The sequence below is a fragment of the Schistocerca cancellata genome, chromosome 6, assembly GCF_023864275.1.
Source record: "Schistocerca cancellata isolate TAMUIC-IGC-003103 chromosome 6, iqSchCanc2.1, whole genome shotgun sequence".
NCBI classification, from domain to species: Eukaryota; Metazoa; Arthropoda; class Insecta; order Orthoptera; family Acrididae; genus Schistocerca; species Schistocerca cancellata.
The window spans coordinates 6422420-6436651 of NC_064631.1; the positions used below are offsets into that span (position 1 = coordinate 6422420).

The following is a 14232-nucleotide window of genomic DNA, read 5'->3' on the forward strand; positions in this document are numbered from 1 at the left end:
AACTGATGTTTTCTCCATTACTTCATGAGACATGTCTCGTGGGCAATAGAATTATCTAATTATCATTTTATGCCCACCCCTGCCCAAGCAATTTCACATGCAGCTTCAGTTTCTGTCTCGATCCACTTGAGTTGCTTGTCTACTGTGACAAATACAGCATCTCCACTTCCCATTTGCCTATCCTTTCGATATACGCTTAAATTTTTCGCACAAATCTCACTACTATCAATTTCAGGTTTCAATCAGCTTTCTGTACCTAGTATTATGTGAGATTCACTGCTTTTCACGACCACTTCAAATTCTGGTACTGTCTTGTGAATGCTAACTATGGTGATTTACCATTAGGATTGTAAAACTCACCTGTGTTAGTCATTTCTTTCGGTCTTACACTGATACTTTTTGATTTCCCACAGCTGTGTTATCTGGGTTGGATGGAGAGTTGCCTAATCTAAGAACCCTTGTGTGCACTCCACACACAGTCAGCTACCAGAGTAGCAGCCTCCGATATGTAGTGTGTACCTGACCTATTTAAGGGGACCCTACAGTTCTCAGCCTTATGACGCAAGTCCAGGAAGTGGCAGCCTGACTTCTCGTACAACATTCAAAGTCTGTGGTTCAGTCCTTCCACCCAATCAGAACCGAAGCGCCACAATCAAATCTGGAGACAACATTGTGAATTGTGAATTTCTTTGAATCTCCATGTGCAAGGTTGGTCTTCTCAACCTTCCCTATCAGTCGCTGCAGTGACCCGAGAATGACCTCGAAAGCCAGACGACAGGCATCATTTGTTCCAAGGTATGCCACAATCTGCAGTTGGTTGAACCCTGTTAACTCAATGGCTGCTACAATAGCCTCTTCAACTTTTGATAAATATGTAAAAAAATTAAAAGAAGCAGGTATCACCCAACAGCACTTTAACTACAATTTTCAGCACACCATGTAAGAATGTTGCCTCCTAAATGTAAGTAGCGGCCAGCAGTGTTGTCATAGTTTTATAGTTTTTCTGGAGTGAATTTTGCTTTTGTTTTTTTGCAGTTTGCGCCAAACACAGCAGTGAAGTATGAGGCAGAGGAGTCGGGCCGGGACTCGGACAGTGGGATTGTCGAGGAGTGCCCGTCTGAGGTAAGGCTGCGGTATTCCCACTTCTGTCACAAATACTGTCTGCAAACCTGCATTTCATTACACAGCAGGATGAATGCCAGACCTCTGTTCACTCAGGAATGGAGCTGATGCATATATCTTGTCCTACAGCTGTTCCCTCGAAACCGATGTGAAATGCATTCCAGGGGGTACTCGACTGAATATTACATTTTTTTTCCCATTCTGTTTGGTTACGAAGTGCAGAAAGACTGATTGCTTAAGTGCCTGTTTGCACATAGCAGTTAATCTAATCTCATGTTCGTCAGGATAGAAGTCAGGAGCGGAGGGCGTTGTAAAATGAGAATTAATTGAGTGGAATGGACCCAGTTTATTCTTGTAATGATGGTACAGTGGTGCCTACGTAGGGCTGAGCAGCCCCAAGAGGGGTTGCCGTCTGCTCATCAGAGAGGCAGAGGCTAGAGGAACGACTACTCGGGGCCGAGGTCAGAAGCTAAGAGAGCGCGGAGCTGTTTCCAAGCCGCCTTCGCCGCTCCCGGCCGCGTCCCCACGTGATCACACGATTAGTCTCTGATTGGAGGGTTGATTCCGCCAGCGCGCCTTGCTAGTAGCGTACCCCCGTCAGCGCAACCAACCCGTGGTACTTGAGTCTGACCGAGGAGCACGTGGCAGGAATGCTCTTGAATAACAAACTTGTGGTGCGACGGCAGTGAGGCGACGCCATGCTGTGAGTGTGTGTCGGCGGTATCAGTGGTGGTGGGTACCCAGGCGATGATGAGGGGCACGGGAGTACAGCACACTGAAACACTCCACCCTCGTGGGGGTGAGAGAATGCTCCCAGGCCTAACAGTCACAAGGGGGTTTTTCCCCGTAATATTACTTTGAGTTCTTAAATCTAGGATTACAATGGTAATTGCCCAAGTGGGTGAATGAGAACATTACAAAATGACAAAAATTTAAAGAAAAAACAAAATGATTTACATGTGGATTAAAACTCGACAGTTAAACTGTGATTCCATAGACTTTACACAGAAATACAAATCCATTACAAAATTCTTTCATTGACCTGACACCTAGACTACAACTTAATTCTAAGGGGGGGGGGGGGGGGGTCATGCCTGATCGCATGCACCAAGGTTGGCAGGTAGTTTCAGGTGTGATATTCACCTTCAGGTTGTGGGGGTGGTACTTCTCGGAAGGAAGTGAAACATTTGCAAAACCCTCTTTTACAGAGTATCCAGGATACTATAAGCAGAATCATTACAATGATTATTACCGAACCAGTGCTGGGTAATACAACGGTGGTTAATCGCTTGGTTTGGTGCCAATTAGCAGTATGTGAGGCCACTCGGTCAAGAGCAACTTGGTAGTGTTCCTGGGTAAGGAGATGATTGATCGATTGGAGTAGATCTGAATCATTGGTATTCGGTAAATTCTTTAGCTTCTCATGGTGATGGAGTTTAAAAGAGAGTTCAGGAAGGTATAAGGTAAACGTGGGAATGGTGACATGAAAGGTGGAGTGCAATTGAGCACATTTCCTCATAGCAGCAGCGTATACGTCACATCTTGAACTATTATACACTAGGCCACTATTATTCAGTGTTACCCGGTACGATTCAGTCTCTGACATTGAACGGTGGCACACCAGGGTGGCGGTGACAGTCCGTGGAACAGCGAACAGAAAACTGTTGCCAACAGGCTGAATTATTGGTTGACGAAGTGAGACTAGAACACGAGGAAATGGAGGCATAGTAGTTTCAGCTAAAAACAGTGACATCTCGCTCTCAGTAGTGTTAGTGTGTAAAATTAGCGTGGAGCATAAGTAATGTGTTGTGTGGAAGCAACTGGACAGTTCAGCGCGGGAGAGAGTGGCGTGAGTTTGTCGATCCTGACTAACTATTAAAAATTCTTGAGTCTGCCAAACAACATGGTGGTGAAGGGTAGCCCAAGAGACTGGAAAAGTGTATATCTGATAGCACTCGTATTCGCAATTTGCGCACGTGATTGGCAACCTCATTCGCATCCGAATACCGTCTGAATTACGGGTAAGTTGGACCTCCAACGCAGCATAGTAAAAGGGAGGTTGCTTTCCCGCACGGCATAAAGCATTTGTTTAGGGGCCAAAATTTGTGACGACACATTATGTAGGATGTGCAAGATGGGCTCTGAGGGTAACAGATGTGGACTGAGCTTTCCTTGCAGTCTGAGTTCAATGGCCAAGTGTAACATGTGCACATGTAACTGTGCTGTGTGTATATTAAATAAAAGAATCTGCGTGGTCTTCACAATGTCCAATGTGATAGTCAGATTACGTAATCCCGAGCGAAGATGAGTCCACTCTTGGTTATGAGACAAAGGCCAAGTGTCGTTAATTAATTTGAGATTTTGTATGAAAAAAATTTTTTTTCTTTTTTTATTTTTTTTTTTTAATGAATAAAATGAGAAGGAATCCTGTGATCACGGTGTAAACCTGCACAGCCTAGGCACCTCCCACGCATGGCCACTACGCAGGGGCACCCACCCCGCTAAGGCTCGACCCGGCGAGACAGGTGAAGTACTTCATAAATTTCAGAAATAATATTGAGTGGTTTTTCAGCTGTAGAAAACCTGAATGAGGGTAGGACAACTCAAGTTAACTCAATAATCGTAGGATCTTTACTTACAGAAGTGGTCAATAGAGAGATTAACTGTACTGAAGTCGGAAATGAATGTTAGCGAGAGCGAGTCTGTTGCTCGTGAATACAAAGGCTGAGCGTGGAGCAGTGGAGGCAGCGCAGCGCAGCTTTATCAGCGCTGAGCCGGCAGAGCGCTGAGCTCAGATAACAGTGTCGGAGAGCGCTAGTGGCTCTGCGTCCGAGACTAAGGCATTGTAAGTGCAACTTAAAAGTAACAGTCTATTGCAAAGCAATAATAAACGAATAGCTGATGTCACAAAGACATTTGATTCCATTTTAACAGAACAACTTAAGTGTTCAACAGGTAAATTGATTACGTCGTTGATTAAAAGAAACTGCTACTGAACATAACGTACATACGTACGTACTTCCCTTTCCCCTTCCGAAGAGCGGAGGGCATAAACGATAAAAGCCTTGTTCATGTACTTAGTATATGACAATAGAGGTCTGGTAACATCAACAAGTTTACACCAAGGTAGTGTGGATATGAACAGTGTGAGTGTGTTGTAAGTTGTTATTGGGCGTATGAAGTGTTGTGTAAATGTGTGACTAATGGTAGCTGATGCCGGATACGAATTGAAGGCCAATAGGTGATATCAGAGATACTTCCAGTCCAGAAACAATGAAAGTTAAAAGGGAATACCGAATATGACACAAAAATAACGTATAACTATAAAGTGTACTAACATTAATCATAACTATAAATTGATAACAATGAAACATGACATTGAAGTAATAATAATTGACAAGAAATAAAATAAAGGGAATATTTCCCGAACATAAACTTCTGAATCGGATACGACATCCGTCAGGGGATGTTGCTTTTTAGTCGGTTGACGAAGTGCATAAGGGACTACGTCAGTAGAATCCGACAGTGTGTGTATATAACAACATTGTTCTTAAAAGTGCAGCTTGCACTGTCAGATGGTGAAAAGCAACTAATCCGTTCAGCAATGGAAAAGGCTACCATTTCTGGAACGGTATCTGAATCTTTGGCAGAATCCGATGATTTTGCAATGGAATTGCCATCTAGAAGAAAGTGGCGTTGTATAAAATGTAATAAAAGAGCATCTGGGGCTCAGTTCATTTGTGGTTGAGTGCCAAAGGCATAGTGTGAGTGCAAATTGCCTCACGGTAATTGATGTATGAATTGTTTTGTGGTCAACCGAGGAGCCTAGGATTCGGTGACGTGTAAGTACAAGTTCGCAGTGCGTATGAACTACCTGCGAGTGACTCGACTATTAAGTTCAGCAGTGCATTAGTGCAATCTGCAGACTTGGATTGATGATTATATAATTTGCAGGGCAATGGAGCAACCTGCGGACAGTGCTAAGGCAACCTGTCTAATAATTGAGGGGTAGGCAGTGCATTGGGGCTATCTGCGATACCGTGGTTCAACGGGCCTAAGGGCGTCCGTCTGACTTAATAAGAATTAGTGTAGGCACATGGGTTTCCTGCGATACATGTAATAAAAGTATCAGCGGCGTTATTAGCGACCTGCTGTACTAGGAAAATGTCGACTGTTCAAGCAATAAAAATAGCTCTGAAGCTAGAATAGCATACATGCATAAATAGCGTCACTTTTTGTGCGCGCAGTACATAACACTACATAAAATGAAAATCATGAACTATAAATCACTAGCGCTAGCATAATGACATAATTAAACACAATGACATATATTGACAGGAAAATAAAAACACAATGATGTATAATAATTACGCTGTAAGTAGTCGGAACACTCAACATTAACATGTAACACTGACCATCTGGGGCTGGCTGCTAGGCTGCGTGTGTGTTAGTTTTAAAACTGACGATAACAAATTGAACTGAAAGGATAACTAGGCACAGTTCCCGTAGCGCTTACATCACCGGCTAATTAGACACAAAGTACGTATCTCACAATGGATCATCGGCCAATATTTTGGGGCAAGACTGCAACAAGGGAGAGCAATATCTCGGTGTAAATGGGTGGTAAGATTAAAAGACCGGTACTGTTGGAAGAGGGTACCTAACATGTTGGAGGGGCCTCCTCATCGACAGAAGAAGGGAAACAGGATAGAACAATGACCACAGCGGTAGCGTAAAATAAATGGGGAGGGCAAAAATAACTGCGTAGCAACCAAGGAACAATCGCCCACCGATATGCAGCAGCCCGGACGATTGGTCGTTTGTGCCTCGTCAGTAGCGTGAAAAACCCGTGGCATTGCATTGGTTTGCCCATATCTGGCCTTGTACAAGGAAGTTAACGTTAAATGTCATCATAGTTCGATGTGTAAGAGGGTTAGGGCTGTAGTTTGTAGCTTATACAATGAATCAAAGCAGTAGTGAAACTTCACTTATAGGATTGGCAGACTAAGGTATGCAGAATAATGTAAATCGGCAGAATAATGTAAATCGTTAAGAACTTCGTGTGATTTATCCAGCTAATGTGAAACAAAACAAGGAAAAGAATTTAAACAATGAATCACATCTACTTAATATTTATGTTAAGATTTATTGGGATGTTTGAATGAATTTTGTTTGCCATGTCTTCCGGCTGCATGAAAGAAACCAGCTTGGAGCTGTTAGCGAGCGCGCAGCGCACGCGTAGGTGCGGAGTAGGCACCGGCACGTCAGCGGTTATGTGAGACGGCGTGTAGCTGCGAGAGACCGGCCGCTACTGCAGCGACAAATATCACGCGCTCAGCGTGTACAAGAAATAACGATGAATTAGAAATTGCTAATTATCTAGAATAAGAGTTTTTTAAAAAGGCTGTTAGTTATATAAAATGATGGTAAATGCATTGTAGTCTGTCATACACGGAAGATAGGGCAGTAATTTGCGGTTTGTTTTTGTAACTACTCGGACGCGCCGCGTGTTGAGACGCTGGAGGCGGCAGCGCACGTGGTGATAAGATACGTCATCGCGCGGAGCGCTGTTACTGGCTGAGAAAAAATGTGAGCGCTGTTACTGGATGAGAAAAAATGATGGCTGCTGGCCAGTTCTTGGCGAGGAGAAGGGACAGCGCTGAAGAGAGGAGGGGAAGCGACAGCTGATGTGTTGCCCTGCCAACAGCTGGTCCCATAAACAAAGCGTACGAGGCGTATGCATTTCAAGTCCTGGCCTTATCTGTTCCGATTACTTACAATTAGTTGCAGCAAATACAGAACTACGACATATAGTACAATACACTAGACGTCAACGTAACAAGTATTAAGAAAAGCTCAGAGTAAAAATACTCCACATGTACTGGTTTATCAAATAGATGGCAATAGAGGACATCGAAGATTATTATTCGGAGTTAGCAGCCGTGGTTCTGCCAACACCAAGTGTAATGGTTGCATTTGAAGCAAGTCAGTGGCGTGACGTCTAATGCGTGGCATTGCTGGCAAAACATAAAGTTAATTGCAGTTCTGCATTGACTGGTGAGGTCAACCGTACAATCCGATACGGGCCTTCAAAGCGGGGAGAGAACTTTTTAGTTCGTCCCTTTTTGATTGCCGGGTTTCGTAGTAACACTAAATCACCTGTTTGATAAGTTGGTAAAACAGCATTTTTGTTCTGCCTGTGCAACTGTTTATTAGTAGCTTTGATATTATTCCTCTTTACCTTATACCAGATCGCTTTTAGCCGGCGGGCTAAACCTTTTACTTCCTTTATTTCTACACCTTGAGGTAGTTTGTCTATTTCGAACGGCGAATTCATCGGCCGTCCAAACACAACTTCGTAAGGGGTATACCCCGTGGATTCATGTATTCGGGTGTTGTATGCAGAAGAAATAGACGGTACATATCTGTCCCAATCAGCGTGCGTTTTTGCAACATAATAGGATAACATTTTACCAATTGTACGGTGTACGCGTTCAACGCGACCGTTGGCTTTAGGATGGAAGGGAGTTGTACGCCATTTTTTGATTCTTAACAATTTACAAACTTGTACAAATAAAGCAGACATGAAATTGGTTCCTTGATCCATTAAAAGGGCATCAGGACTTCCAAAAGGTAGTATCACACGATTTACAAACTCTCTCGCCACAGTTTCAGCTGTCATGTCAGGGAGGGGAACCAAAATTAGATAATGTGAAAAGTGATCAATAACAGACAAAATGTATTTGTTACCTTGTTGCGACTGTGGAAAAGGACCTTGGAAATCTAAAGCAAGAATTTCGAAGGGTGAAGATGCTTGAGGAAGTGTTTGCAGCAGCACTCACGGATGCCTATTTTGTGCTCGTTGTGCACACGGCAGGCAAGATCTTACATACCTGTCCACGTCACGTTGTCGGTATTGCCACCAATAACGTGTCGCAATTCGAGTGTTCGTAGCGCGTTTTCCGCTGTGACATGCTTGGATTGTATCATGGCATTGCCGTATTATACATTGCTGCAAGCATTCCAGTATTACCAAACGATTTCCATGGGGAGTTCTTCGATGCAAAAGGTCGTCTATTACTTCAAATTCTGGCAAGGTGGCGTATCTTTGACATTGAACGGCCACCTGCTGTGCTTCTTTTAACTCTTCAATTGATACCTCATCTGATTGAATGACACACACTTTTCTACTTAACGCATCAGCATTTTGATGCAACCGACCAGGCTTGTGCCGAACTTCAAAATCATATTCTGACAGTTTCATGGCCCAGCGCATAAGTTTGTTGCTAGGGTCTTTAAGATTCAATAACCACTGCAGAGCAGAGTGATCGGTAAGAACTGTAAACTTGCGACCATAAAGGTAACATCTAAAATAATTAATTCCAAAAAGAAGGGCAAGCAATTCCTTTTCTGTAGTACTGTAATTAGTTTCTGCTCTATTCAGTTGACGAGAGGCATACCCAACGGGTTTTTCCTCACCATCTTGCACTTGGCTTAGGACACATCCTACAGCAAAATCAGATGCATCACGAGATAAAATAAAAGGTTCAGCGAAGTCTGGGTAAACAAGTAGAGGTGAACTAGTTAAAATAGTTTTCACTGTTTGAAAGGCGGTCGAACATTCATCCGTCCAAACAAAAGGAGTATCCTTTTTCAACAATTTAGTGAGTGGTTTGGTAATAGTAGCATAATCTTTAACAAAACGGCGGTAATAATTTGCAAGACCAAGGAAGTATTGTAATTCCTTTAAATTTGTTGGAATAGGAAAAGTGTCTACTGCTTCAGTTAAACGTGGATCTGGCTTGACTCCGCTGGAACTGATGACATGACCTAAATACTGCACTTGTGATTGAGCAAAAGAACATTTTTCTAATTTTAAGCTTAAATTAGCATTTTGCAAGTGCAACAGCACACTGCGTAGATGTTCAGCATGTTCAGCAATGGATTTTGAAAATATAATTATATCATCAAGATACACAAGGCACATAGTAGGTTTCAACCCACGTAATAGCAGATCTGCAAATCGCTGAAAGGTTGCTGGCGCGTTGCGAAGCCCGAAAGGCATCCTTAAGAATTCATATAAGCCACCAGGAACTACAAAAGCTGTCTTAGCTCGATCTTGAGGAGCAATTGGAATTTGATGATACCCACTGCGCATGTCTAATGTTGTGAAGTACCGGCGACTGCCCAGACGATCGAGTGTTTCATCGATCCGGGGTAATGGATAATGATCTGGAGTAGTAACTTTGTTTACTGCTCGCATGTCTACACAGAGGCGATAGGATTTTTCTCCGTCTATAGATTTCTTTGGAACGACTACAATTGGGCTAGACCACGCACTAGAAGAGGGTTGTATTATTCCTGCTTCTAGTTGCTGTTGTATAGTTTCCTCTACCACTGACTGAAGATGGTAGGGAATTCGGTACCCTTTTTGAGCTATTGGCCTAGCATTTCCGGTTGGAATCTCATGTTGGATTAGATCTGTTGCTGGTAAATATTTCCTGTCTTCAAACAACCATGAATACTCATTCAATACTTCATTTATTAGCTTTTGTTCATGCAATGGGAGGTGACTAAGCTTAGCTTTAAACTTATCTGTCAGATGTGACGTGATTGTCAAAAGGTGTTGAGAGGCGGCAGCAGTCTTTTTCTTTTTCAGAGAAGGGGTTCTCTTTGACAACTCATCTTCTGTGATAACCTGTAAGCTGGCTAATACTGTACCACACAGTATTAAAGCTTGCTTGTGACTAAAATTGTCTAGACACACAAGTACGCAGTTTTCTTTATGTACTTGCTGCGCTTTGCACAGGCTACGTTTTATGTGGATCTGCATCTGGTCAAGAGTTTCATTCTGGCAGAGTGGATCTACCAAGAAATGAACCTCTTCGGATTCACGTATCCATACAGGCACCCAAAGGATCTTTCCTGTGCCTTCTGGTATCTCCACGGGATTATCGGCTTTTAGCATCGTTACGGGAGACTCCGAAACTTGGGAAACGGATCCTTTTTTCCCAGCTCCGCCCGCCCGCAACGTGCAGTCACGTCCAAAACGGTGCACGTTGTCGCTGAATTGGACGGTATTTAACCTATAGTCAATAACACCCTGGAAATGACGCAGAAAGTCACTTCCCAGGATGATGTCGTAATCCGTGCACCTGTTCCGTACAACCTCCATCGTAAAAGCATATTCTGTGGCGTCCAACATGAACTCAACGCAACAGCTGCCATCGGGTTTCACTATGCCAGGACCAATACCACTGATATGGTACCGTGGCGGTTGCAATGTTCTTTTATCTCTCTTCGATAAAAATGCCAAGCTGATCTGTGCGCCTGTGTCAATTAGCACGCGTATTGGTTTGCGGCCTCTAACACCATCGACAACCACGCTTGCCACCTGCGTGATTCCCTTATAAACTAGGGGGGTCACTATTTTTAACGGGGGCCAGGAGGGGTGGCACTTCCTGCCCCGCGGCCGTTTCCCGAATTCTGTGATTGGTTTGCATTTCGCCTGGAATTTGCAGGCGGTTGTGGCCTACTATTTGGACAATGCACGCTTTGGTGACCCATGTTCCTGCACTGATGACAATATGGCACGTGACATTGCTCTGCCACATGTCCTTGCCTATTACAGCGCCCACACTTAGTATCGTTCGAAAAGACACGTCGGGGCTCGCTTTGCCGCGCGGAGACGGCCACAAATCGGCTCGCCTCCCCTCTCAAGAGTGCTAATCGCACAGCTTCGTGTAAGGTGCGGGGGAAGCTACATTGATTTCGCCCCCTATTTGAGGGTTTATGCCACGAATAAACACGTCTATCGTACGACATTCTGATTCTTCCAACAGAACCTCGTTACGAGCAGAACTGGCACTTAGTGCGTACGTGCGGCATGCGACGCTTCTAATCCTGTCCGTGAATGCTTCTAAATCTTCACCCGTTTTTTGTGATAGTAACTAGTACCACGGTTGTCTGTATACCTTTCAATCAACCCTGTTGCAAGGGGCTGGAAGGTAGGGGCATTTTTCTAGCTCTCGACCGACTGCACGAAGTTCCGCGCTTCGCCGGTTAGTTTCATTTTCATCACGTTTAAGAGAAATTCATCTGGCCAACCGCAAAGCTTTCCGATGTCCTGGATATTCTGCACAAGCGTTTGAATATCCTCGTGCGGCTACCCAGCGAATGCCAGAATAAACGCTACTGCTGGGAAGCTCTGCACCAAAGTAGAGGTGGTTACTGCCACAGGTGATTCTGCACTAGTGAATGGTGGAATCACCTGCTTCGGCTGTTCTTCCACTAGCACTGGCTTAGCAACATTAGATTGCGGAGAAGCCATTTTAAGATCATCTATCTGTTACTTAAGCTCCGCGTTAGTTAGAATTAATTGATTTAACTGGGACTGCAGCGCCAAGAGGGGATCTTCATCCGCTCCGGCTGCTCCTGCCTCCGATTGCTGCCTGGTGATCGGCACGTTACAATAGTGTGGGCATCTACACCACCGTAGCGTCGCTAGCGACTTACATTATTTGGTGGCATGCAGACGACGGACGGCGGCGGTGTCGACGAGCGGCGGCGCAGCAGGCGGCGGGCGACGGCACGGACAGCTGCGACGGCGGGGCGGCACGAGGGCCGCACCCCGGACCCTGGCACAGGCGGTGACCCGTGGCAGCTACGGACGGCGGCGGCGGTGAGCGGAACTGCATCGTGGACCCTCCTCAGCTCGCGTACGGCGGCGAACTGCGTCACGCTTGTGGCGCGCTAGTGCGCGGCCACGCACATACTGCAACGCAGGCGACCGGCTGGCACGCGCATGGCGCGCTGCAGCCTCGCCACGTTCGGTCTAGTTTCGTTTACTTACTCAGCCTCGCCCCCTTCGTAGTACTCATACTCAACGGATGAGTTGATTTTACAACCTTAAGGTGGGTCGCATCCCACTCCTGACACCATTTGTTCGTCAGGATGAGTGGAATGAGAATTAATTGAGTGGAATGGACCCAGTTTATTCTTGTAATGATGGTACAGTGGTGCCTACGTAGGGCTGAGCAGCCCCAAGAGAGGTTGCCGTCTGCTCATCAGAGAGGCAGAGGCTAGAGGAGCGACTACTCGGGGCCGAGGTCAGAAGCTAAGAGAGCGCGGAGCTGTTTCCAAGCCGCCCTCGCCGCTCCCGGCCGCGTCCCCACGTGATCACACAATTAGTCTCAGATTGGAGGGTTGATTCCGCCAACGCGCCTTGCTAGTAGCGTACCCCCGTCAGCGCAACCAACCCGTGGTACTTGAGTCTGACCGAGGAGCACGTGGCAGGAATGTGCCGACCACGGTCTTCTGGCCAGCACCTTCCACCACAGTATGCCTAAGCCGGCTACGACCGAACATTATGCATTGAGAATTTACTTAATAAAATTTTGTCGGCAATGATCCCTCTTGGGTGGTCTCCTCCCTGCACACTCATCTTCACTGTCCCAACAGCAGTAACACGTGTTGGGCTGCAGTACGTTCATACAGCTGCCATTACTACTAGTCCTCAAAACTTTGTAAATAGGTTTTCGAGACATAATCGGTTTCTCATCCTTCATTTTCCATTATATCTGTGATGCTATCCCTTGGGCAAACGAACTTGTGCCCGTTCGTGCTGCCAATGAGCCTACATGACCATTTCATTTTGTATCCCCACAAACAGTTACGCTGAGGTATTTACCGATTCCAGTTACGGTTGTCCTGTCGTAGCAAGATCGGCTGCTTAAAAACCTTTCGGTATTTACTAAGATTAGTCCTGTCTCATCTTTGTGTATCCTGTGGAAGGGCTGAAGTATATTAGTAGATTCTTCACTCGGTGTTGTCTCTTGAAACTCTGTAAGAACACATTTGATGGATAATCGGTCTATTGCGAAATGCCTTCCTATTCAGATTTTTCAGCTTTTCTGTGATGCTCTCCCAAATGTGACTGATCCTGGTGCCCTTCTTCCTCCCGTTTGGTGCAGGTCCCACACACTTGAGCAGTATTCTAAAATGGAACAAATAAGTGATTTGTAAGTTGCCCCCTTTACACACTCACTGCGTTTCTCTAGTACTCTGCCAATGAATCAATCTGCCACCTGGCTCATCTACAACTGAGCCTGTACAGTTGTTTCATTTTGTATGCCTACAAATGGTAACATTCAGGTAATTGTACGAATTACATGATAAATCAGTCAAATATAAGGCCATAAATTCAACTAAATACCTAGGAATTACAATTACAAACAACTTAAATTGGAAGGAACACACAGAAAATGTTGTGGGGAAGGCTAACAGAAGACCGCTTATTATTAGCGGATCTACTGAGACTGCCTACACTATGCTTGTCCGTCCTCTTTCAGAATACTGCTGCATGGTGTGGGATCTTTACTAGACAGGACTGACAGACTACATAAAAAAGTTCAAAGAAGGGCAGCACATTTTGTATTATTGTGAAATATGGGAGAGTGTGTCACTGAAATGATACAGGATTTGGGCTGGACTCCATTAAAAGAAAGGCGTTTTTCTCACGAAATTCCAATCACCAACTTTCTCCTCCAAATGCAAAAATATTTTGTTGACACTGACCTACATAAGGAGAAATGATCACCACAATAAAATAAGGGATATCAGAGTTCTTACGGAAAGATATATGTGTTCGTTTTTACCGCGTGCTGTACGAGATTGGAATAATAGAGAATTGTGAAGTTGGTTTCTACCAGGCACTTGTGTGATTTGCCGAGTATCCATGTAGATGTAGAATTAACTGATTCCTATTGTAAGTCATCAGTATTGTAATCATGGGATACTACTGTTCTCCTTTATGTGAAGTGCGTAATTATAGTTTTCTGAACATTTAAAGCCATGTGATAATCTTTGCAACCATTGTCAAAATCTTCCTGGATTTTGTGAAACTTTGTTTTTAGATGATATGGTAAATAGTACTTCATTGTAGATAACCACAACTGCAAAAACTCATGTCATCTGACAGGTATTTAAAATGCAATGTGAACAGCAACAGCTTCAACTGGCTTCCTGGTACAAGTCTTCTGTATGTGTCTCTTCATCTGGGATAATGTACTGCATCTGACCTGATGAGAAATCCTCAGTTTGGTCACCACC

At 44.6% G+C, this 14232-nt stretch overlaps 1 protein-coding gene across 3 annotated transcripts in view; it reads left to right on the forward strand.

The window, feature by feature from the left end:
* Positions 1-14232, forward strand: part of LOC126191415 (uncharacterized) — a 233934-nt gene that overhangs the window by 162857 nt on the left and 56845 nt on the right. For all 3 annotated transcript variants that reach the window (XM_049932286.1, XM_049932285.1, XM_049932287.1), the window contains exon 5: positions 1036-1122. In XM_049932286.1, the coding sequence (XP_049788243.1) occupies positions 1036-1122 (87 nt within the window). The remainder of the gene's footprint in view (positions 1-1035; positions 1123-14232) is intronic.